This window comes from Cervus canadensis, chromosome 11 (assembly GCF_019320065.1).
Source record: "Cervus canadensis isolate Bull #8, Minnesota chromosome 11, ASM1932006v1, whole genome shotgun sequence".
Classification (NCBI taxonomy): domain Eukaryota; kingdom Metazoa; phylum Chordata; class Mammalia; order Artiodactyla; family Cervidae; genus Cervus; species Cervus canadensis.
Genome location: NC_057396.1, coordinates 56,495,238 through 56,521,441, shown reverse-complemented (window position 1 = coordinate 56,521,441; position 26,204 = coordinate 56,495,238). Strand labels below are relative to the sequence as shown.

General features: G+C 39.6%; 1 protein-coding gene across 1 annotated transcript in view; it reads left to right on the top strand.

The window, feature by feature from the left end:
• The window catches only part of DCDC1 (doublecortin domain containing 1), a 449,122-nt gene that overhangs the window by 379,155 nt on the left and 43,763 nt on the right, over nucleotides 1-26,204 (top strand). The window contains exons 26-32 of the mRNA XM_043481537.1: nucleotides 2,948-3,103; nucleotides 4,202-4,402; nucleotides 9,673-9,766; nucleotides 13,636-13,806; nucleotides 21,530-21,715; nucleotides 23,753-23,956; nucleotides 25,267-25,468. Coding sequence (XP_043337472.1) covers nucleotides 2,948-3,103; nucleotides 4,202-4,402; nucleotides 9,673-9,766; nucleotides 13,636-13,806; nucleotides 21,530-21,715; nucleotides 23,753-23,956; nucleotides 25,267-25,468 — 1,214 coding nt within the window. The remainder of the gene's footprint in view (nucleotides 1-2,947; nucleotides 3,104-4,201; nucleotides 4,403-9,672; nucleotides 9,767-13,635; nucleotides 13,807-21,529; nucleotides 21,716-23,752; nucleotides 23,957-25,266; nucleotides 25,469-26,204) is intronic.

The window sequence follows — 26,204 nt, the reverse complement described above, 5'->3', positions numbered from 1 at the left end:
ATCTGGAAGCAACTCTTTTGATAGTTGGGTTCGGTGAAAAGATTTCTGATGAGAAGTAAAAGAAACAAAGTGGAAAAGAAATTCTGAGGGCATTAACCTCTGTGTTGATGCTTTGTGGAAGAAAAGACCTTCAGAGCCTGGAGTTTAAAGGGAATGTTCCCATTTCTTCAGTGCCTTGTATCCCGGCCCTAGTCATTTCTTAAGCCTTAATGTACTAACTTTCCCTTCACTAATTATATGCCTGTCACACCAGTTTCTTTCTGTTCCTCAATGAGCCATGTATGTTCTTGCTTTGGAGCCTTTCCACTTGTTCTAGAGTGTTCTCCCTTCAGGTATTGATGTGGCTGGCTCCTTCCCATTGTCCCAGTCCCAACTCTAACATCATTTCTCAGAGGTGCCTTCTCTGACTCCATTGCTAAAGTAGGTCCTACCTGACCCTGCCCAATTTCTATCACAATGTCCTGTTTTATTCCACCTGTAACACTTATATTGCTTGTTTATTCATTTATTTGTCTATTATCTCTCTTCTTCCCACTAGAATGTAAGCTCCATGAATCCTGAGAACAGTTTTGTCCATCACTGTACCCCCAATACTTAGACCTTTGTCCCTATAATGTAGCAGATGCTCCAGGAATATTAGTTAAAGGAATCTGTGACTAACTAAATACTGACTAGGTGTGTGAATGAATGAACTCAGTCAGTTCAGTTTAGTCACTCAGTCATGTCCGACTTTGTGACGCCATGGACCGCAGCACACCAGGCTTCCCTGTTCATCACCAACTCCTGGAGCTTTTTCAAACTCATGTCCATCGAGTCGGTGATGCCATCCAACCATCTCATCCTCTATCGTCCCCTTCTCCTGCCTTCAATCTTTCCCAGCATCAGGGTTTCTCCAGTGAATCAGTTCTTCACATCAGGTGGCCAAAGTATTGGAGCTTCAGCTTCAGCAGCAGTCCTTCCAATGAATATTCAGGACTGATTTCCTTTACGACTGACTGGTTCTATCTCCTTGCAATCCAAGGGACTCTCAAGAGTCTTCTCCAACACCACAGTTCAAAAGTATCAATTCTTCTGCACTCAGCTTTCTTAGTGGTCCAACTCTCACATCCATACATGACTACTGGAAAAACCATAGCTTTGACTACACAGACCTTTGTTGGCAAAGTAATGTCTCTGCTTTTAAATATGCTGTCTAGGTTGGGCATAGCTTTTCTTTCAAGGAGCAAGCGTCTTTTCATTCCATAACTGCAGTCACCATCTGCAGTGATTTTGGAGCCCAAGAAAATAAAGTCTGTCCCTTTTTCTACTGTTTCCCCATTTATTTGCCATGAAGTGATGGTATCAGATGGCATGATCTTAGTTTTCTGAATGTTGAGCTTTAAGCCAACTTTTTCACTCTCCTCTTTCACTTTCATCAAGAGGCTCTTTAGTTCTTTGCTTTCTGCCACATGGGCGGTGTCATCTGCATATCTGAGGTTACTGATATTTCTCCCAACAACCTTGATTCCAGCTTGTGCTTCATCCAGCCCGGCGTTTCACATGATGTACTCTGCATATAAGTTAAGTAAGCATGGTGACAATGTACAGACTTGGCGTACTCCTTTCCAGATTTGGAACCAGTCTGTTGTTTCATGTCCAGTTCTAACTAGTGGACATAAATGAATCAATGAAGCAAGATGTTTGTTTAGGTGTCTGTTTTAATGGCTGTTCTAAAATTGACTGTACTGTACTTCATTTGCTTGGAAGCTGAAGAGCATACAGACTGCCTAAGTTAGAAGATAAAACATCTCAACTTGGAGGAAACATCGTATTTACACCTTGCTGACTGTGTTAAAACTGACTTTATTTTAGTTGTTGGTCTCTTTTCATCAGAGATGAAGTTGGTGGGAAAGCTGCATTTTCTATTTTCAACACAAGATGGCACTGTTTCTCTTTAACTGTTAATGAGATTTTTTTTTTACTTGAGAAGCTGTTCCTGCTAAAGTTCTGAATGAGGCAGTTACCCACCAATTCCATATCCACATGTAATACTTTTGCTTCATTTGAAAAGTGTATGGTCTGCTCTGCTAAAGCAGGACTTGTCCCTGGAGACTTGAGTACTTTGACACTGCTTGCAGTTACATCAAACTACCACAAGCACCTTGGCGACCACAACATCCCCCAGAGAACTTTCTTTACACTTACGCACATTTAGAGTACTGAAGTATGCTAGCTGCTTTGCCTGTATATGTATCCTGCCGTCAGCAGAGCAGTTCTCATATTGTATCATGATCCCATGCAAGCACTGTACCCTGAACTGTGCCTGGGAACTTGATATACTCACATCTGCATGGTGGTTATGTGTCTGTTCACGATTTCATCTTAATAAGAAGCCAGGAGGCCCACTCAGTTATTCAGACTATGACTATTTAAGTGTTTTTGTATATTATTCTCTATCAAAACCTGGCATGTTTGTGCTAGTGCTATTTGAGTCTCTCTAGATTTTTCTACTGAGAGGAAAAGTTAATTAAGATTCCTTAACCTTGCCTAATGAGTAAATTTTATGAAACCTAGTAATCTAGGCTGTCTGTTTCAGACAGAATTATGCCAGATTTATGGAGTAGGCAAGAGTCTCATTACACGTTTGTTATGAATTTCCAAAATTATTGAGCAGTCCTAATCTTATTTTTGAAATAGAATACATATGGCCCCATTTTTTTCCTGAGTAAATATAACAAAGATGAATGCTGTTTATTATGTGATTGAGAAATTTTATTGGTAGCTTTGTATTAAAATTCTAAATTGTGTATTAGTAGGATGTGACTTTGCAATGTTAGGCACCATTATGGAAATGTGATTTCCAGACCCACTAACATCCTTTAGGATACAATCAGACTGCACCTCAGAGAACATCCTGTGAGTATAAATCAGAATTCTCAGACCTCTGTTTGCTTCTCAACCTTGATAGGGATTCACATGCAAGAGCCCATCTCAGAATGAAGGCTTGTCACACACTTCTCAGGTATGCCTGGCAGGGATCTTCTCATAACTTTGATGAGGATGACAATCTTCCAAAGAAGATGGAAGAGCTCTTTGAAAATATGGAGCCAGAGAAGAAATACAGGTAAAAAATTGTAACGGATTCCCGTTAAATATTTCTACCTGGTCTTAGGTTCACTCACTTTATTCCTAACGATTTATATTACTGTTAGTCGCTGTCTACATCAACACACACATTTCTGTGTTTCTTGTGATTTTGACTGAAGCATTTACAGGTACTGGTGGGAAGTACCTTCTTGCTTTAGCTGTGTGGTGTAATTTCTTGTTCACTTTTGTCTTTTCTTTTAAAAGGTAAGCCCATCCGCCTTTCCTCCTTAGAACTTAGGACAGAGCCTGTATTTTAGTGAAATGAGTATGTGAATGAACTTATGAATAAGCATGTAAAATGCCCCGATGTCTTTAAGAAATTAGTAAAATGCAATTTCTTGCCTTTTAATTTTATTTTTTTCTCTGGTCAGTGTCTAGTGAAATGACAGAAATCTATAGTACTTTTCATTATTCCATAATCTTTATATATTTACTTAACATTATAGCAATTTACATAAATTAAACAGTTTCGGTACTTCAACACTTAACATTGGTCCAAAGTAGGGACTTAATAGACATTTATAAATTAATTGCTAATGCATTGTTATGTTTGATAGATTTATTAAGTCTGTTTAATGCCTTAAAAGATATTTAAGTTAGACATTCTTAACTTATTAGCGTATCATCATTTTGGTTTATGATAGTCTATAAGCTGTTAGGGAAGATGGAAAAAGCTTGGAGAATAGGATTGTATTTGCCAGGGGTTCTGTAGATAGTGGATAGAAATGATCATCATTTGTACAGAACTCCTCTGTTTTTCTCTGTTTTGATTTCTATTTGCGCTGTTCTGCCTCCTACTTCTTTTTCTCTTTAAATGATCTAAAATGATTTTTTTTTCTTTGCTGATGGATTTCTCATATTCTCTTGGATAAACATATTCCTATTACCGAATTCTACTTTTTACATCAGCTTGACAATGCAAAGCAAATGGCTTCACTGCTCTCCTGATGATAATGCTTCCCCATTACAAGTGAATTTGGTTCACGGCAGGTCTCTCGCCAACAGAATTTGCAATCTCCAGCACATCAGAGCACAGGACATTTTTCTGCTGCTAATGGGGTTGTCTTTATCTCAGTCTTTCTCCAAAACAGAGTAAATTGCAGAAACTTTGCCACCAGCAGTTTGAATACAGAGATGGGCAAATTATAAGCTATGCTGCTCCTCGGCTAGTCTTGGGGGTGCGAGGCCCCAACCTGCGCTCAGGTGTGGAGGTGGTTTTGGTGGAGAAAAAAGCAGATGATAGTCATCAGCGCTGGATGCACAAGGAAGACAGCAGGTAAACCCATCATATTTGGGCGTTAATATATCAAGAGGTGAATGGGAGCCAAAGAGATCCAACATGGTCCCCACAGAGCAGGCAGAGGTATATTTGAGGACTTTGGATTTTCTTTTTAATGTAGCCAGTGATTTTTGTCTTAACCTACTCAAGGAAGAAAAAGTGAAATCAAATATAAGTGCTCAGTAGTCTACACACAACCCATCCACTCTGGATACAGATAAGGAACGTGAATTCTGACCTATTGGGTTCATAGTTTTAATGAGCCAAGTTCAAGAGAAAACTAGGTGCTCATCTAATTGATTTTTATGATTTGAAAACATCATAAAATCAAGTAAGAATTCTAAAAAGTCCTATTTTGAAAATTGTGCGGTACTTTTCGTTAATAGAGTCTCATGTACCTCCTCACATGCATGCTTTTCCTCCCATCCACCACTTATCCACAGATAACTGACTGATGTGGCTTCTACTCACACAGTGAAATTGAATTGAATTCTTGCCCTAATCAAATATATCAACCGAGTGCCATGACTGGCCCTTGTATGGATCTAGCTTGAAGTTTACCACTGTCGGAAAGGTTATTTCCTAGACAATCAGAAGAAATTTAAAATGGTCTGGGTAGCACGTGATATTAAAGAAGGCTTTAATTTTATAGAATGTCATAATAGTTTAGTGGTTATGTTTCTTTTTTTAAAAAGTCATGATCACTTGGATGTACATTGTAGTATTTATAGATAAAACTGAAAACTCAGATTTGTTTAGAATATTCTAGCAAAGCAAAACTTTTAAAAGTGGTGAGGGGTCAGTGGATGAAACAGGAATAGCAGAATGTTGGTAACTGTTGAGTCTGTGGTGGTTTCTTATACATTTCTCTCTGGTTTTGTGCATACTTGAACATTTCTTTAGCAAGCGAGAGAACAACTGCTTGGTTTTTAGATGATTTGCTTCCAAGTCTATCATTCGTGTTACATCGTGGGGCTCCAGGGCCCTCTTCAGTCTCTTGAAATACTACATACAGAAAATGTGTTTGTATATCTGTGGAATACTTTTCCTTTTTCCTGGGAAACAGCTGTGATTTTTGTTGGATTCTGAAGGGTGTCTGATGCAGAAGGCTTAAGGGACCACTGCTTCTAGAGAGACTGTATATGCTTCAGCAGGCGGCAGCAGAAGGGCCAGCATGGACAGGAAAGGAACTAGCCTTCCTCTCCTCCCTGATCTGAGATTCAGAGCCGCCAGCAGGGAACACATGTGTCCTTGTTTTAGAGACTGCTGAGAAGCCAACATGTAGACAGACCTGGTGAGTGTGTTCTTTCGCCCCATTCATCCTAGCTAAGCTGTCTTTGTGACGGGGAAGCTAAGAAGCAGGCTTTTGTCCCTGTGAATAGTTTTCTGTATGGGACCAGAATTCATTCATTTAGCTGCAAAGGATTATCAAGGGCAGTGTTTTAGGTGCTGGCGCTTTCAGCAAAGAACTAAACAGATAAAAATTCCTGCCCAGGAAGCTAGTGTTACCCATCTCTACTTTTCTGGAGTTTAGAGCTGCACCTTACTGCCTTGGCTTTCTGTATTACAGTGGTCACCCTAGTTGAGCCTAAGAATTGGAATTTGAGCATGGCGGAAGGACTGGAGTTGTCAGGCATGGGGGATGAGAAAAGTGACCCCAAGGAGACAGCCACATTTGATGTTTCATTCAGAAACATTTGGTCATCAAAAGAGAGGACAAGTTCTGAGTCCTGCTCAGCCTTGTTCAGTGTCTGTACTGGTTTTGGTTTCCATTCTGAGTGCTGTGGGGAAATCAGGAAGAGGGGCAGGACAGGCTGTTTAAGTAAAAACAAGGAGAAGCTTGCTTATAACTCTATGCACTCCATCACTGCTTTGGAAAATCTAACCGCATATAACACAAAAGAAGATGGTGCCTTCCAATTTCCTTCCACTTTCCAGAACACTCCGCAGCCTTGTCATATTGAGGCCTCCCCATATCAAACTGTAGAAGAGAGGAACAGTTGGAGGGAGATGGTGGTATTGATTGATCCCTGGTTGGAAACTGCAGAGTCTAGAGAGAAGAAGTGGAGCTGTGATGGGGAGCGGCAGTGGGACAGGTTTGCTCATGAACACGTGGGTCACCATCTAAGCACGTGGGCGGGAGAGGTTTTGCAGAAGTCTTGCTGATTAGGTATGGGCATTATTCAGAGGAATAAATGTCCCTTGGCGAAAATGTGTCTGTATAGTGACAGTAATTCCGAGCTTTCTTCTACATTTTACCTTGTCATTTGGCTTTTGCTTTTTTTCATGTAGTTAGTTATTGAAACCCATCTGTTCTGATAAGCTGGTGAGGCCTGGAGAACCCTGGGTTACACTACATAGCAAAACCTATAGAAAATCCCATTTATGTGAACCATAGTCTTTTGATCACCCATATTTTCCCCAGGCAGTAAATTAGCACTTATTGAGGCAACTGCCCAATCAGAATTTGTACCAATAGAGTGTTGGCCCAGTAGTTTACCGCCAGCATGATGGGAGGTACCAAGTGCTGTCACTGTGCCTAGAATTTTCTACCTTTCATTCAATCCTTTGGGTCTTGAATTGCTTTTTCATTGTGGCCTACTTAAAATAGAAAACAACTAGGAAATCTGACGTCTTAAGCAATTATCAGCAAAACCTCTTAAGGGAAATTATGACTGAGAACAAGGCCTAGCTGGCAGAGCAAATGGTCTAGGAGAGTCAGCAAGAAATGAGCAAAGGGGCGCCGACAGGAGGGAGGAAATTGCCAGAGACACATTTACTTGGTTTCCAGCCACACAGAAAAGATGGCCCAGGTCAACTTTAGAGATAATCTGGTATCTCTCTTCCACTTTCAACCCTGGCACAATCTGAATTAATCATGTGGTCTCTAAAGGGAAATATGAAAAAACACTCAGGGATGAAAATCCTCCTCAGCAAGTTTCAAAATTATAAAAAGAAAAAAAATATAGTGTCATGGAATTCGGAGCCGAAAGAAGTGACTAGTCAGTCACTTGTTCTAAAGCTAGGGGAATCTCACGGGGCTGAGTTGGCTTGCGCACACTTGTGCTGGAATTAGTAGAAGAGGCTGTGCCTCGTGCTGGATGTTGCTGGGACACAAGGTTCTCACACTGCTGTGTGGCACATAGTGGGCTTCATGTAGACATCCACGAGCTCAGAGGCCTGCAGAATGTAAGCACCCTGCTATGGGCAAGTGACGGTTGATTGTCCAAAAAAAAGAAAGAAAGAGAAATCAGCGCTGACATGGCTGAGCGTGGCCCTGAAGCACCTAAGAAGTGGCTACATCTGTTCTTGGCAGCAGAAACAGAGAAAGCTAGGTAACTCGTCTAGGCACCACCTCAGTAATTAGTTGCAGGAAATATAGAATCATTCATTCATTTGACTACTACTGAGTGCCAATAAAAATGCAGGATGCAAACTATGCCCCATGCTGAGGCTACAGAGATGAACAACATTGAACACCAGCACTCGCACCATGCACAGACTTGGTAAACGCTAAAAAGGTATTTGATAAAATCGAATACCCACTTTGGATTTAAAATGACACTTCATGAACAATAGAAGGAAGAAACACATTGTATGATTAATAGTGATAGTCTTGTAGGAATATAAACGATGTTTCAAATTCTGTTTTTTTTTTAAGGTTTGGGGTATTTCCTATCTCATCTGTTTTACTTATTAAAAAATATTTTCATTGGAACGTAATTGCTTTGCGAAGTTGTGCTGGTTTTTTCTGTACAACAGTGTGAGTCGGTCATATGCTTTACAATGAGAATGTTTTGTTTTATGTTCAGAGACTTAAATTAGATATCTAGCACCTTTTAAGTCTTGAAAGTAAAAACACTGTATTTTTACAACAGATCTCCTTCACCCCCTCTTTCTCCCCCTTTCTTCCACTTCCACATCATTAAATTTTATACTCAGGACTAGCTATACTTTCCACAGCAGGAATGCCACTGCTGGTCTGTAACGCAACTATGTTGACAGACATAAAGAGCAGGCTTTTGCTGTGCAGACAATATCCTTGAATGTTTGGTTTATTTTTGCTTTTAAGTGACATAAGGGAAAGAATTGGGGGAGTGGTTAGCTCTGTAATTTTGTCTGTTTTTTCAGTCAAGGAGGCTTTATTTTTAACTCCAATATAGCTTAAAAATATTCAACATAAATCTCAGACTTTTAGGAAATACTCATGTAGAAAAGAAGAATTTGAGGGAAAGCTATAAAAAAATCACAGCCATCAATAATAGTAGCTCATATTAAGTTCCACGAGCCAGACAATATTCAATGCATTCTCTATGCATTAACCCATTATATTCCCGAGATGAGAGCCCTGTGAGGTATGCTCCATTATCCAATTTTATAGATGAGGAAACTGAGACACAGTGTTATTGAGCAAATCTTGAGGTATATTCAAGATTTAAACTCAGGCATTGTGGCCTCAGAATCCGTGTTCTTAATCTCTCTGCCACATTACCTCTTCAACAGCAGAACGGGTGAGGAGAGTGTCTGGGTACAGTCTAGAGAGAAAAAATACACAGTCATTTAAACAGGATTCTTTAACATAAAGAATTATTAAACTGTGATAAATGGCTATCAGATTTTTTTAAAATCCCTCTATATGGGACTCTGGGGATGAGAGAGTAGAGGACAAACTTGGAATTGGTCCCTCCCAAGCCTGGAGTTCAGAACTCACTTAGAGAAGCATGGGAACTGTACACTGGGTGGCAGAGAAATGGGCCAGTTTGCCTGGTGAGATCTGTTCTGTGGTTGCTGGGTGAGCAGGAAGCAGCCCTCTGAAACATACTTGGGGGTACAGCTGTCGCTGGAAGCACGGAAATGCAGAGGATATGGGGCTGCTGGTGCAGCAGAAGGCCTGGAGCACGTGGTGTCCATGTCGAGAGGGCCACACGCGGATGAGCACCAGGCCAGGGCTCTGAGGGCTTAAGGGACCGTGTCATATGGGCACCTGGTTTGGCAGAGCATCCCTGGATATCCCCACTCCCAAACACTGACCTCAGGCAGCAGCCAGAAAGAACAGGAGAGCCCCTTTCTCCTCCCATATTCTTCCAGCACTCTCCACCAAGAAAGCTTAGTTTTGTGCTCATGGTGGAGAGAAATGCCTAGAAGGTTTCACATCCATTATCACAGAGGATCTATGGCGCTAAGAAGCAGTGCCCAGGTAAGTAGCACAGGGGGCGCTCTAAGTTGGTAATGCTGCTTTGTAATGTGCCTAATCCTGTTTTCCCAAGGACTTTTCACCTGGTGAGTAACCCAGATCTCGTGCTGGCAGTGTCTATGACCAAGGCTAGAGATGAAGTCTGTGGCTACCTGGTTATTGCTCAGGTAAGATATACAGAGGCTAAGAAAGTAAGTACAGCCCTTTATTTAGTTAAATTTAAGGAAAGCTCCATGGCTTCCTTGTTGGGAGAAAGATAGGTCATAGAAACCTATCTTGAATGCCATTGTTAAAATATTCACAATAATCTGCCTAGATTTCAAATTGAACATGTTCATGTAGCCCTTAATTTAGTTTAATCCAACAGATGGTGACTGTGGGCTTGCTGAATGTCAGGAGCTATTCGAGTGACTTAAATCAAATCCAATGGCAAGCATGAGAAATTATCCCAAAAGCATTCATAGTGTCTCAGAAGTGGGTGCAGTCAGGCGAATGGCTGTTGTGTGTGTGTGTTCAGTCTTGTCCAACTTTTTGTGACTCCATACATTATAGCCTGCCAGGCTTCTGTGTCCATGGAATTTTCCAGGAAAGAATACTGGAGTGGGTTGCCATTTCCTACTCCATGGGATCTTCCCCACCTAGGGACTGAACCTGCATTTCTTGCGACCCCTGCATTGGCAAGTGGATTCTTTACCACTGTGCAACCTGGGAAGCCTGTTAGATGCACATATTTTAAGTTCAATGATTTGCCAGTCACCTGGCAACTGGCAGTAAAGACCATGGTCAGAGAAGTCTTCCTGGAGGATGTGAGCTCATCAAAGTTAATTCTACTAAGAGATCTGTTTGAAATACACTTCCAACATTTTGCAAATATTTAGAGCAGCCAAGCAATTTTTGGAGTCCAGAGAAGGCTGGCTTCATTTGAATTTTGGGTAAAGACCTATGGAGTTGATTTTTTCTCCCATGTTTGTCTGTCATCCTTACTTACCAAAGACACTCCTAGATGTGTATGTAAATTTTCCTTGGTAGGCGGGCTTCCCAGGTGGTATTAATGATAAAGAATCTGCCTGCCAATGTAGGAGACATGGGAGAGGCAGGTTCAATCCCTGGGTTGGGAAGACCCCCTGGAGGAGGAAATGGCAACCCACTCCAGTATTCTTGCCTGGATAGTTCTATGGGCAGAGGAACCTGGTGGGCTACAGTCCATGGGGTTGCAAAGAATCACACACGACTGATATTCAGGAGGAGAGAAAGTTTAGGAGTGTCCCTTCTCTGCATTTACTTTCTGTGTCCTCCACAGTATTTGCCATGTTTTTGTTGAACAGAATATATTGTCTCCAAATAGAATTTGTTTTATGCCATTTTTTAAATAGCAATGAGACAACTTGTTTTACAGGTCCTGAATCCAAAATTGAGATACAGTAATCTGAACAAATGTGTGTGTGTTGGTCATTCAGTCACATCTGACTCTTTGCGACCCCACAAACTGTCGCCTGCCAGGCTTCTCTGTCCATGGAATTCTGCAGGCAAGAATACTGAAGTGGATTGCCATTCCCTTCTCCAGAGGATCTTCCCAACCCAGGGATTGAGCCCTGGTCTCCTGCATCGCAGGTAGATTCAGTCTCTGGGTTGGGAAGATCCCCCGGAGAAGGGGATCTTCTACCCACTCCAGTATTCTGGCCTGGAGAATTCCATGGACTGTATAGTCCATGGGGTCGCAGAGAGTCAAACACGGCTGAGCAACTTTCACTTTCACATTGTTAATAATAAGGACTTCCCTGCAGCTCAAGTGGTAAAGAATCTGAACAAACACGAAAGGTTAATTAAATCTTCTCTCGTGATGATAGGGCTTCAGGAATCTGCCTGAAAATGGTAAAGAATCTGCCTGCGAATGCAGGAGATGCAAGAGACATGGGTTCGATCCCTGGGTCAGGAAGATCCCCTAGAGGAGGAAATGGCAACCCATTCCAGCATTCTTGCCTGGAAAATTCCATGGGCAGAGGAGCCTGGCGGGTTATAGTCTATGAGGGTCTAAAATTTTATTCTGTGAGATACTGCGTATATAACATCACATTTTCTCCTGGTAGGTGCCTCTTTGGCATGAACGACAGTGAGGTAAAACCTCATGCAGATGAAATTTAGTACCTTAATCAGTTTCATAAAATTATAGATATGGAGGTTTTCCCCTAAGGTTCCCGTTTTTATAAGAAATGAACTTGATCTCAAGGTAATTTGTATTACCTTTCAAGAGTTTTTTTCTTTACTTGCTGTTTCATTTTTATTTCTTGAAGCAGTTTGTAAGAATTTATCAATGTTCATGTAAAATAATAAAAATGAGGCCTGTTAGGTTAATGTTACTAAACCCTCTCCCTGTTCCTTGAAATATAGTCTTTGTTTTGCATACCTCTAAGGGATGCTCTATTGTCTGACCTATTAAATCAATTTTTAAGACTCATTTATTTTCCTCTTCACTATCAATCTCTCTTTGGTAAAGTAAGTATTATTCATTATAAAGTTCCTTGAAGTGTCGTTATATGTTTGGTTAGAACTAATCTTCTGGTTTGAATTCCCTAAAATTGAAACTACTCATTTTTTTTTTAATTTATTTATTTTTTTTATTAGTTGGAGGCCAATCACTTCACAACATTTCAGTGGGCTTTGTCATACATTGATATGAATCAGCCATGGATTTACCCGTATTCCCCATCCCGATCCCCGCTCCCACCTCCCTCTCCACCCGATTCCTCTGGGTCTTCCCAGTGCACCAGGCCGGAGCACTTGTCTCATGTATCCCACCTGGGCTGGTGATCTGTTTCACCATAGATAGTATACACGCTGTTCTTTTGAAATATCCCACCCTCACATTCTCCCACAGAGTTCAAAAGTCTGTTCTGTATTTCTGTGTCTCTTTTTCTGTTTTGCATATAGGGTTATCGACAGCAAGCATCACCCTCAATGGTGAAAAATTGAAAGCATTCCCCCTGAAATCAGGAACAAGACAAGGGTGCCCACTCTCACCACTACTATTCAACATAGTGTTGGAAGTTCTGGCCACAGCAATCAGAGCAGAAACTACTCATTTTTTAACTTAACGCTCAAACCAAGTTTTATAATTAGGATAAGTATGCTGTTTCTAATACATAAAATAGAGTGTGTGCGCATGCTCAGTCGCATCAGTCATGTCCTACTCATTGCAACCATGTGGACTGTATCCCACCAGGCTTCTCTGTCAGTGGGATTCTCCAGGCAAGAATACTGTAGTGGGCTTCTAGTCCCTTCTCCAGGGGATCTTCCTGACCCAAGGATTAACCCTTGTCTTACGCCTCTCCCACATTTCAGGTGGGTTCTTTACCCACTGAGCCACCTGAAAATATAGTGTACTCATATTTTTTAAAAAACCTTCTTGGTAGCCAGTGAAATGTAAATTAAAATATCAACGAGGTACTCTTTTTCATTTATTAAATTTTCAGTGCTTTGGCAAGAGTGTGAAAAGACCATTTCGTGTAATACTGATGGAAGTGTAAGCTAGAATAACCTTTCTAGAAAATATTTTGATATGATAAAGCTTTATATTATACATCAGCATTTTTTAATGATCCTGTTCCTTTATTAGCAATTCTACTTCAAGAATTTGTTCTCAAAATGTTATGGATTTACACAAAGATTTATTTTACGATTGTTGGTTGCTCTTTTGCTTATAGTAAAGAAAATTTGAGAAACAATCTAATGTTTAACTGCTGAATACTGGTAAAGTAAACTACCCTAAGATCAAACAATATATATACTTAAAAAAAAAAAAAACTACTGCAGTTATCAAATTTTGTGTATTTTCTGATTCCATGTTCTTATAAATCAAAGAGTGCAAGTGTATGTGAAGTATAATCATCAAATATCAAGAGTAGTTATCACTACATAGTAGAGTTTTGAGTAATTATCTGTATTTTCTGAATTTATGCAATGAAAACTAGGACTGCTATACACAAATCATAAATTCTTCTATTTGACTCCATATTTTTCTCTCTCCTTTTTTTTTCAGAAATACAAACCACATAACAATGGGGCTTCTAATCAAAAGTGGAATTACATGAAAAGTGTGAAAGCTTTTGTGGCCTTTCATAGCACTGCACTGGATAAAGAGATCACAGCTGCAAACTATGCTGGTGTTTGTACATCTTCTGTGATTAGAGAAGAAAACGTTGATCAACCAGTAAGTGGTTCCTTCCCACAAAAAAGAGGAGGGAGGGATGGGTTAGTTTAATAAAGCAAGAAACTCCTTTCCCCAGAAAACCTTAAGTTCACACAAATTAAACCCTGACTTGTGAATGAAATCAGACTCTGTGATTCTGGTCAAGAAGGAAGGAAGGAATATCGATGCTACCCTCGACTTACATTGTTTCACTGACTCCCTTCACTGTCATATCTTTGGTTCACCATCACTCACTAGAACATGCATGAAGGAGGATAATCACGCACTTCACTCCACAGGTGTGCCTGCCACACTCGATACCACTCCACTCCAGAAAGCATATTAAAATGCCAAAAATGGGGAGAAGGGATGATTAGGGAGCTTGGGCTGACAGGTCCACAGTGCTATATTTAAAGTGGATAGCCAACACGGGCCTACTGTGTAGCACAGGGAGCTCTGCTCAATGTCATGTGGCAGCCTGGCTGGGAGGGGTTTGGGGGAGAAAGGATACATCTGTATGTATGACTGAGTCTCTTTGCCATCCTCCTGAAGCTATCACGACATTGCTAATCGGCTATACTCCAATACAAAACAAAAAGTTTTAAAAATGCCAATCATTGTAAGTGACTTTATATTATATTATACAAAGCATAGGGCTAAGCGTGGTGTACTCTTAAGTTTTCAATAATTTCTAAAGTTTGGTACTTTAATTTTTATTATTAAGGAATTACTTGTACCATGTTTTATAGATATCTGAGATAGTCGTGGGTCAAGGCACCTTGCTATTGTTGCTAACCATTGGCCTACAGAATATTGAAATCTCATAATACATATTACAGGACCTTCCAAGACCCTCTTTACTCTGCTCCTCAAAAGTCTAAACTTGTCTACTGCTTCTTCACGCATCGTTCTCCGGCTCTCCTGAATGAGAGATGTTAAATGTATCATTCCATTTGGCATGTCTCTGGTTTCCACTAAGCTAACCCCCTCTGACCTTTTCTCCTTTGTCTGTGATCTCATAGCTCTTAGCTAATATGCAGCCAAAGAGTGTCGAAGTCATGTTAAAAAAAAAAAAATTGAGTCGACTTGAAAAGGCTCCAAAGATGAGACAGTGTAAGCATCAATATGACTGAATGCATTGGGTTGACATACATTAGAAATATTCATACTGATATTAAACAACAGCAACAGCTCAATTGGTCACAATTAGATGATGCTAAGAAATGAACCCGTTACTTTGAAAACCAGTAAATAAAGAATCAAGCTTTTTTTTTTTTTTTCTTCCTTTATGAACCGTACCTCAGGATAACAAGATAGCTGACAAGGAGAATCTTCACTTCATAGAACTATCCCAGCTAATAAATGAATAAAGTATGAGGAAATCAGAATATCATTATGTTGGGAACTTTAATACATTAATGGATCTAGGCAGTGACCATCATTAGCTACTAACACTACAAAAAGAGTTGTAACAGTTGCCCCTTGATAGAAATGCACTGTACCACTTACGAATTGTTCTTGCCTCCCAAAATCTAATTGGAGAAAATATGCAATGGATAATTACAATAAAAGAAAAAAGAGAAAGAGAATGAGGGTCATAAGGGTTCAAAGAAACTTAGGTATTTAAACTAATCATAATATATTGACCTTATTTAGCTTGTTTCAAATAAATTGTAAGAAAGTGAAAAAATCGTAGAAATTTGAATATTACCTGAATATATGATTGTATTATGGTTTTATTATAAATTTTAGGTACATTATAGCTGTGATAGAGTTCTTATTTGTTAGATAAGGATAAAACCTTCCAATTTTCAACATTTCTTCTAAAAGATGATAATTTTCCTTTCCTACTAGTTAAGTAATAACCTGTCTGATAGAATTAATGTGGTTAATTTTAAAAGTACAGTAACATATCAATTCTGGGATTCTCAAAAAAAAAAAATGTTTATCTCTCTTAGGTCTGGGGGAACCTTCCCTCTGCCCAAAGACTCCAAATCAGTAGTTAGTTCTTAACCCTTTCAGAGATACAGACCTCACTGAAAGTCTTATGAAAATTATGGATGCTCTTTTCCCCAAAATGCACATGTGTAAACAAACGCTTTTTGTATGAGAATTCAGGGAATTCATAGACTCCCCCTTGAATTGCAGTTTAGATTTAGAATAAGAACTTCCTCTCTAGACCATGTTTGCTTGGCCAGTTTAGAAAAAGAAAACTAACGTAAAGTAACTTCTATATGCTAGAAAGCTACTGTATGTTACATACTGATGCAACTTTATTTTTACATAGATGATATCATTTAAATAATAAATAACATAAATAATAATATAAATAATATCAGTCAGTATCAGTTCAGTCGCTCAGTCGTATCCAACTCTTTGAGACCCCATGAACTGCAGTACACCAGGCCTCCCTGTCCATCACCAACTGCTGGAGTCTACTCAAACCCATGTCCATTGCATCAGTGATGCCATCCAGCCATCTCATCCTCTGTCAGCCCCTTCTTTTCCTGCCCTCAATCCTTCCCTGCATCAGGGTCTTTTCAACTGAGTCAGCTCTTCTCATCAGGTGGCCAAAGTACTGGAGTTTCAGCTTCAACATCTGTCTTTCCAATTAACACCTAGGACTGATCTCCTTTAGGATGGACTGGTTAGATCTCCTTGCAGTCCAAGGGACTCTCAAGAGTCTTCTCCAACACCACAGTTCAAAAGCATCAATTCTTCGGCATTCAGCTTTCTTTATAGTTCAACTCTTACATCCATACATCACCACTGGAAAAACCACAGCCTTGACTAGACGGATCTTTGTTGACAAAGTAATGTCTCTGCTTTTAAATATGCTATCTAGGTTGGTCATAACTTTCCTTCCAAGGAGTAAGCGTCTTTTAATTTCATGGCTGCAATCACCCTCTGCAGTGATCTTTTTTTTTTTTTTAATTTTTTTATTAGTTGGAGGCTAATTACTTCACAACATTTCAGTGGGTTTTGTCATACATTGATATGAATCAGCCATAGATTTACACTTATTCCCCATCCCGATCCCCCCTCCCACCTCCCTCTCCACCCGATTCCTCTGGGTCTTCCCAGTGCACCAGGCCGGAGCACTTGTCTCATGTATCCCACCTGGGCTGGTGATCTGTTTCACCATAGATAGTATACATGCTGTTCTTTTGAAACATCCCACCCTCACCTTCTCCCACAGAGTTCAAAAGTCTGTTCTGTATTTCTGTGTCTCTTTTTCTGTTTTGCATATAGGGTTATCGTTACCATCTTTCTAAATTCCATATATATGTGTTAGTATGCTGCAGTGATCTTGGAGCCAAAAAAAAAATAAAGTCAGCCACTGTTTCCCCATCTATTTCCCATGAAGTGATGGGACCAGATGCCATGATCTTAGTTTTCTGCATGTTGAGCTTTAAGCCAACTGTTTCACTCTCCTCTTTCACTTTCATCAAGAAGCTCTTTAGTTCTTCTTCTCTTTCTGCCATAAGCGTGGTGTCATCTGCATATCTGAGGTTATTGATATTTCTCCCAGCAATCTTGATTCCAGCTTGTGCTTCTTCCAGCCCAGCATTTCTCATGATGTACTCTGCATAGAAGTTAAATAAGCAGGGTGACAATATACAGCCTTGACATACTCCTTTTCCTATTTGGAACCAGTCTGTTGTTCCATGTCCAGTTCTAACTGTTGCTTCCTGACCTGCATACAGATTTCTCAAGAGGCAGGTCAGGTGGTCTGGTATTCCCATCTCCTTCAGAATTTTCCATAGTTTATTGTGATCCACACAGTCAAAGGCTTTGGCATAATCAACAAAGCAGAAATAGATGTTTTTTTGGAACTCTCTTGCTTTTTTGATGATCCAGTGGATGTTGGCCATAATATCAATAAATTATTTAAATTAAGATTGATAAAGAAACTGAATCATTTATTCACAGTAGCTATTGTATATATGTATATATAGTCAGGGTCATTATTGACCAAACAAGCCCCATGTTGTAGACCATGTTTGTATAAGGTCAAATGAACAGGTTAAATTAGTCATTTCAATAAATCAAGGAGATTTTATAGAGGAAAAATGTCAGGCAAACCAGTTGCTTGGTATTCTGTGTATACAGCCAGCTGTTGACTTGCTCACCTTTTAAATTCCGTTTGCATCCTGTAGATACAGCCTAGCCTTGGGAGCTACCCCCACATATTTCATTTTTCCTTTCCAGCAGCAGTTTAAAGCCTGTGTTAAGCTTGAATGAATTAACCAAAAATTTAGTTTACATTGTGTATATGTACCATTGCCAAAGTAAAATAATTTGGGGAACATAAAAATAGCAGCCCCATAGTCATGGGAATTGATGTCTTAATGATTGAAAATACATTTTCTGGATGCTTTCAATGGCCTTCTTTAGTGTAATAAGGAATATCATTGGCACACAATTTATCATGAAGTTCATATTTTTCTGTACAAATTATTCTGTATGAGTATTCATTGAATTCCATCTGAGAGGAAATATGTTAATTTTCTGCCCCCAAGTAAATTGTAGGAAAATGGAAATCAGATGTGCATATAGAGAAATTCATAGTAGAACTTAAGAACTGTATCTTCAAAAGTATCACTTAAATGTTGGCTTTGAATTAAGGTAATGTTCAGTATTTAAATGGAGTAGACAAAGAAATATGACAAATGCAAAAAAGCCAAAAACTTGGAATTAGAAGTCACAGTTTTATGTTTCAGCTCTGCCACATACTACTTGGGTTCCCTTGAATTAAAAACTTCCCTGTCTGAGCTTTTGTTGTCTCATCTGTAAATTGGGAATGATGCTATTAACTCTGGCTGTACTTAACTTTTAGCCTTGTGACGTGCTTAGTCACTTAGTCATGTCCGACTCTTTGCAACCCCATGGATTGTAGCCCAGTTCCTCTGTCCATGGGGATTCTCCAGGCAAGAACACTGGAGTGGGTTGCCATGCCCTCCTCCAGGGTATCTTCCCAACCCAGGGATTGAACACAGGTCTCCTGCACTGCAGGCAGATTTTCTTTACAATTTGAGCCACCGGGGAAGTCCTAGCCTTGTGAGGAACAAAGCAAATTAGAGAGTGCACTTTAAAATATTCATACATATTTCAAAGTAGACTAATTCAATAACTTCTCATGTACCTATCATCCAAATTCAACTATTAGCAAAGGTTTGCAATGTTTACCAATCCTAGACATGATATCATTTCACCTCATACTTGAGCCTGCACCTATAAAAATTTGAACACTTTCTTACGTTTATAATCATTATGCCATTGTCACACCTAACAAAATCAAGGATAACTTTTTTGGCCTCCAGGGCTTCCCTGGTGGCTCATATGGTAAAGAACCCACCTTCAGTGTGGGAGACTTGGGTTAGATCCCTGGGTTGGGAAGATCCCCTGGAGAAGGGAAAGGCTACCCACTCCAGTATTCTGGCCTGGAGAATTCGATGGAGAGAGGAGCCTGGCAGGCTACAGTCCATGGGGTTGCAAAGAGTCGGACATGACTGAGCGACTTTCACTTTCACTTTTTAAAAGTTTTTTGACCTCTTAATGCCCTGTTAATAATGAAATTTCCCAGTTTCTCCTAAACATTCTTCTTATGGTTAGTTGGAGTCAGGATTCAAACAGAATCCCTATGCGCTACTGGTTGCAGAATCCATCCTATGGAAGACCTCCTCTTATTTGGATTTGTCTGTTCACTTCCTGTGGCATCCTTTAACCTGTTCCTCGGGCTCCCATAGCTCCTATAAAAGAGATTTAACACTGCAGTTTAATTATATTTATGTTCAGCTCTTTTTTGGCCATGAATCTTCATAGGTTTTACTGCGTGTTTCATATTTATCACTTATGCAGGCACATGGTGTGGATTTTCCATTTTTAATGGTAATGGTTATCCATGGGTTCAGGTGATTACAACCTAATCTCACATCAAAAAACAATTCCCAATGACTTTTCATTTAGTGTTGCCTTTCTGTGATCATTGCCTAAATCAATAATTTCATTAGAAGTTTCAAAAGGGTCAATTTTGTTTAATTCTATTACTTTCCCCAACATATATTAGCTGAATTTTTCATGTAAGGAAGAACTTTACCTCTTCAGCTAGGTATTTGACTGCCTAGAATTGTGGTTTATAAAGGATGGTAGGATAAATCTTTGTTCTGTATAACTTACCTATTAGAATAGGATAGCAAATCACCTAAAATGTTAGTGGCTTAACTACCTTATACTCTGAGTCAGCAATTTGGACTGGGTTTGACTGGGCAGTTCTGCTGGTCTTTGTGCATTGTAACTAATTTGACTGTAGTTATTTGGTCGTATACCAGTAGTTTGGTGGTTATAGGGTGTCTGAATGGTCAAATTACATGACTGGTGTTTGACAGGCTGTCAGCTGGGGGCCTTGGTTCTCCTCAATGCTTATTTTGTTCCCCAACCAGGAATTGAACCTGGGTACTCGACAGTGAGAGCGCGGTGTCCTAACCACTGGACTGCCAGGGAATTCCCTCTTCAAGACTTCCTCAGTAAGCTAGCTCAAGTGAGCTCGCATTATGGTCCCGGGCTTCCAAATGCAGCCAAGAGAAAACCAGCTCCAGTGTGCAAGCACTTCTTATGCATCTGCCTGCATCACATTTGCTAATGCTACATTACCCAAAGCAAGTCATGTGACCTTGCCCAGATTCAAGGAAAAGCGGAAAGGAGGAAGAAACTGTTTCTTGATTGGAGGAGCAGCAAAATGACATTTCAAAAGGACATACAAACAAGAACAGGATGGTTATATTATGGCCATCTTTGCAAATAATCTTCCGCACTTTCTAAAGGCTGATTTCAGAGTTGTAAATTGGTGCATTTTCTTCCAATAGACTCCAATAAGTAGTGGTTTTGTTTTTATTTGTTTATTGCCTTTTTTTTTTTACTTATATTTTTAACATCATTATGAACTCATGGGATTTTACATATTCAAACATGTTTGAAGTTTTTCAGTTATCATTTTATTTGCCCCACTTTGAGCCAGTGGAATGTCTATAATGGTGGCTCCTGTGTCTTTTTTGACATAATACCTTTACTTTGAGATGGCTTCTTTTTTTCTGGGTACCACAAGAAATTCTTGCTTGTCTAGTATACAGTAAGTCCCCTACATATGAGTGAGTTCTGTTTCAAGGGTGCATTCATAAGCCCGATTTGTTCATAAGTCCAACAAAGTTAGCCTAGGTGCCCAGCTAACACAATCAGCTATATAGTATTATACTGTAACAGATTTATAATACTTTTTACACAAATAATACATGAAAAACAAACACAAAAAATAAAGGAAACGTTTTTAGTCTTACAGTTCAGTACCTTGAAAAGTACAGCAGTACGGTACAGCAGCTGGCATATAGGGACACGTTCATACCTTTGAAAGTTTGCAACTTGAAGGTCCACATGTAGAGGACTTGCTGTATATCCTGTCCCACATGTGGAATGGGCCATTCCTCCAAGAAACTCTGACTCTGAATACAAGTTATACTCATCGATGTTGAACTGTCATCGCCTCCGGGCTTTTTCAATCAACAGTGTTTGGAAATAATGTGGTTTTTAAAGATCTAATAATTAGGGAGTGAAATAATGTGCTCGTGTTGTGATTTCAAATTTAGCATTTGGGGATTATAACAGTGCTTTATTTCTATGGCAAAGTATTCTACAAAATGCTGTCATAATTTAGATGCATCCAAATCAAAGCATCTGTATCCTTTTCCAGGGATACTATTATCTCTTACCCAGTGGAAAGAAGAAAACGATGCTCTGTGTGGCATGTGGACGATCCGTGAGAGCAGGGAAGGGACTGGAACAGTTGCCTCCAGGGCTCCCATTCCTCTGTGCCTCGGCCTCCAAAACCCAGAAGCCCTTCTCACATGGGCCTTTCAAGGTCATTGATGTGGCCAAGGTGTGTAATGATCTGAGCTCTGCTAATACATGTGTGGCCTGAGTCTGGAAACTTTGATGCATTCTTTATTTGCCTTGCACTCAAGTTCATCTCCACTCATCCAATTCATCTTTTACTGATGCACCTTTACCATTCCACCTGCATTGATTTCCTTTTCCCCGTTGTAACTTAAAATACATTGTCTGTTAATAGTTCGATACACACTTTGAAGTTAATTGGGCACTTCTGAGGCTTTAATCATCTACTGACACCTTGCACTACTCTCTGTGTTGCTTTTAGATGGGAAAGTAACTGCAAATCTTTACTTAGTGGAGGAGCTTTTTGCCTCCATGCATGGGGTAAACTCCTTTTATACTATTATGGAACATTTCAGGGCTCATTTGATGTGTTGTTATTAATGGCTCTTCAGGTTGGATGCCTGAATTCACGCATTCATGTCTAATGCTAATTTGTGTCATGGAGAAAAAAGTCCTTACTGCTTTTCTGGTTTCTTAATTTAAAGTGGTACCATTCAATCGGGAGATCGGGATTGATATATATACATTACCATGTATAAAATAGATAAATGGTGAAAACCTACTGTATAGCACAGGGAATTCTACTCAGTGCTCTACAGCGACCAAAACAGGAAGGAAATACAAAACAGAGGGAACATATGTATACGTGTGGCTGATTCACTTTGTTGAGCAGCAGAAAGTAACACCACACTGTAAACTAACAAGTAAAATTTTTTACAAAAAACCCAAGGGCAAAGCCTTAGAACATGATACTAAAAGCGACAATTTGTCATTAATAAACATTTTTTTTAAAGAATTAAAAAAAAAGCATGTTTCCCTTGTCAAGACCTATCCCTCTGAAGTACTTATGAATGTGAGTTCGTTTCTAGTTCTTTTCTTTCTTCTTCATTCTGGAACCTTGTTTAAAATCTCTATTTTCACAGTATTTTCAAAACCTCACTAGCTTACAACATTATACAGTCCTTAATCAAAACGATTCCTGTAGTAGCTTTTTAATGTGTATTTCATTCTGGTCTCCATATCAGTTTTGCATGTATGCTTTCTTCTCTTTCAATGCCATCAATCTTGTTTTTGTTTTTGTTTTCTTTTTAGCTAATTAAAATAAAATGATATATCAAAAAAGATTTTTAAATGACACCTTTTAAAAAATCCTTTCTTTCAAGTTTAGAAGCAAGAAGAGCTAAAGAGAAACGTACACACCTACATAAAAAGGAGCAATTCTTAATGGGCAGGAACCTTCCACCTGGTCTGCTCTTTAGGCTGGCCCAACTTGTTCCCAGATCGCTGTCCTCTCTGCCCTCAACCTGACACACAGTGATAATAGACACCAACTGAAACCTCAGTAACTCTGAAGGAGAAGGGGAGTCAGTCCTCCGGGAAAGCCTGCAGGCATTTGGCTTTGCTGAGGTGATAATGGGGTGGTGTAAAGGAGGCAGAGGGGTGAGCTGATTGAAAAGAATCCCTAGTGTTACACCATCTCAGACACAGCTTTCCCTCAGGCCAGCTTCTTGACTAAGGATGAATAGGGAAAGGTGAAGTGTGGTGTTCACCACCCTCATTGCCATGTGGTTAAGGCTACGCTCATTCCCCTCCCCATACGTCAATATCTGCCACCCTAGGATGACATCATCCTAAAGGTAAAGATTCAGAGAATACCTTTAATCCTACTGTCCAGTGCTTCCACCCCAGGCTCTCTCTGGCCCTGGCATCATTCTTCTGCACCTCATGTCCAGGGGAAGGCGAAGTAGAAAACAGGAGAAGGCCAGAAACACAAGCCAGAGTCCCAAAGTCACATAGAGACTCAGCGACAGGGCTGGGAGGAGAACCAAGGAGTGTGGACCTCATGTCCTTCCCACTACAGCATCAAATACCTACAGCATATGAAGTGAGCTTTTCAAAATTTAAATGCTACACACATACAAACACATATTAAATTAAAAGCCTGAAGTATAACAAAATAAAACTAAAAAGGAACAAAGTTTGAGTCAATCTGTGTTGTTTTTGTTTAAAAAAAAATCAGACTGATTTATCTTCTCGTGAGGCTGAAAACACTTTGAGTTATTATGAAGAGCATCTATTATCTTTACGGATGAAGACCTGCACGCAAGTGGTATCTCATTGTGGCATGGCAGTTACAAACCAGAAGGCAGTGAAAATAATTGCATACAAAAATGGAGATGGATATCGAAATGGGAAGTTAATTGTGGCTGGAACATTCCCCATGGTAAGTGGCTATCACTTATGTTTCTCGCATCCTTAGAGGCAATGATGATGGTGATTCTTCTGACAAGAAAAAAAAAGCAGCGGGATTGAGTCACAAATATCCCAGGCCAGTTTTACCCATTTAAGCTGATGAGATCAAGATCTCTTTTCTTAAAGATGTTCTTTTTGATTGTATTTCTTTGGATATAGACTTAGAAAAATGAGAAAACAGAATACAGTTTTCAGATTGGCTCCAAAGCACAGAAGGGTAAAAAAAAAAAGCAAGGGGAAGGCAAAGCTACCAGAATTTCTTCACTCTTGTGACAGACAGAAAGCCTTTTCTTCCTTCCTTCCCTTTCCCACTTCAAGTTGTACGTCATCGGAATATTCTGAGATCCCACCTCATTTATCATCTGGAGAAGCTGAGCACTTGCTTGGTGACAGGGCTATTTTCAGATTGGAGAAGCAGGAGTTGTGCTAGGAGGGAATATGTGGCTTCTGTCTTAGAGGCTGTTCCCCACGTCCTGGGGAGGAAGGAGCATTCCTGGGGTCCAAACCCAGGTTTGTCCTTCAGTTGCTTGGTAATGGTCTTATGTCTGTAGGTTCTAGCCAATATCTTTACCAATGCATTTTATATGCAATGTTAAATATGATGTGGAGTTATCCTGTAGACTCCTTTGCAAGTGTTCACACACACACACACACACACACACACACACACAATTATTCACTCACCCCTTTGATTGAGTCTGAAGAGATTTTTTAAATTAAAATATTGTTGGCCAATGGTCTAGGACAAAAGTTACCAGCTTCAAAATCCACCCTGGGACCCTGGCTTTTGTGGTTTTAGGCAAAAATGTTAACCTTTCAGCCAAATTTCCCATCTGCCAAATGGAAGTAATAATGTGTGAGTTCTTGGTTTGAAAGTCAAGGACTCATTTATTTTAAAGCAGCTCATCTGAAGTGTTGGAATAATTTTATTCACTATAAAGCAACATGGTTGAAAGTCAATTTCTAGGTTAACATTTCTTAGGAAATAAATACTTCTGATGATAAAATGTATTAACAGACATCAGCTGCTGCGTTCAATTTTTGGAGCTAAGAATTTTCACAGCTGGACTGGACTAATTTTTGAGATTACATAGGACAATCTAATATCAAAAATCATCTCTAATCAAAGATCAAGTTGGTAGTTATTGCTTTCTATTTTCTCAAATTAAAGAATTTTCTCAGAATTCTAAAATAACACACTCTGCCTGATTATCCCCTCTGCCTGATTATCCCCAGTTCTACCACTATTTCCTCTCAGTTCCTTATAGTCTGTGTTTTTAGCTGCTTACAGAATGTACAGAACAACTTGGTCTGGCCAGAGCAGCCTCCAAAATATACACCAAAGATGGAACCACAATAAGTTCCTTGCGCAATTTGGTTTTATGGGCTCTGGATGAATCTTTTATTCAGAGAGATTCTGAGGAACCAAAGGAAAAGGCAGACCCTGTTGGAACTGAAGAGACACCTGTTAAAAGTATGAAAGGTTGGTTACATGCTATAGGATTTAGCTGATTCTACTTATGTTTGGTCATATGAAAGTTACATGTACTTCTTTCATTCAGCCACTCCTTTGAGAATTAAAAAAATCACAGGAAGCTACTCTTCTATGAAATTCTCATATCATTTTTACCTTGCAGAATACTAAGAAAAAAAATTTTAATGCAAATTTGGTTTCAGAACCAAGACAATAAACAAGTTGCCTGGTGTTTATAAAATATGTTTGACAGTTTGGCTGCTTTGTGCAACATGAGCAGGTTGTGTTTTTCTTTTTTTAATTTTATAATTTTTTAAAAATTTATTTTTAATTGGAGGATAATTGCTTTACAGTGTCATATTGGTTTCTGCTATACAACAACATGAATCTGGCATAAGTGGTTCAGTTCTTAAATTCAGAATCAAAACCAGCTGGACACCACTTAAGAAAGTTGGATTAGATCAGAGCAAATCTCTTCCCACGATTAGAAGAGAAAGTGTCCTCTCACACCTGCTGTCCTCTGACTCCTCTCGCCTGCCCCTGCCCATCTCCACTGCTCCTATAAACTCCCAGAAGCACCAGTAAATGTAGCCCTATCGCAGCTCCTCGAACATTGTGTTATACTTATCTGTTTACGTCGTTGTGCGTCTCGTTAGACTGTGGACAACTTGAAGGCAGGGCCTGTGTCCCCAACAATAATTGCTAAATGAAAAAGAGTCTTGCTAGCAGTGATTCAGCAGTTATC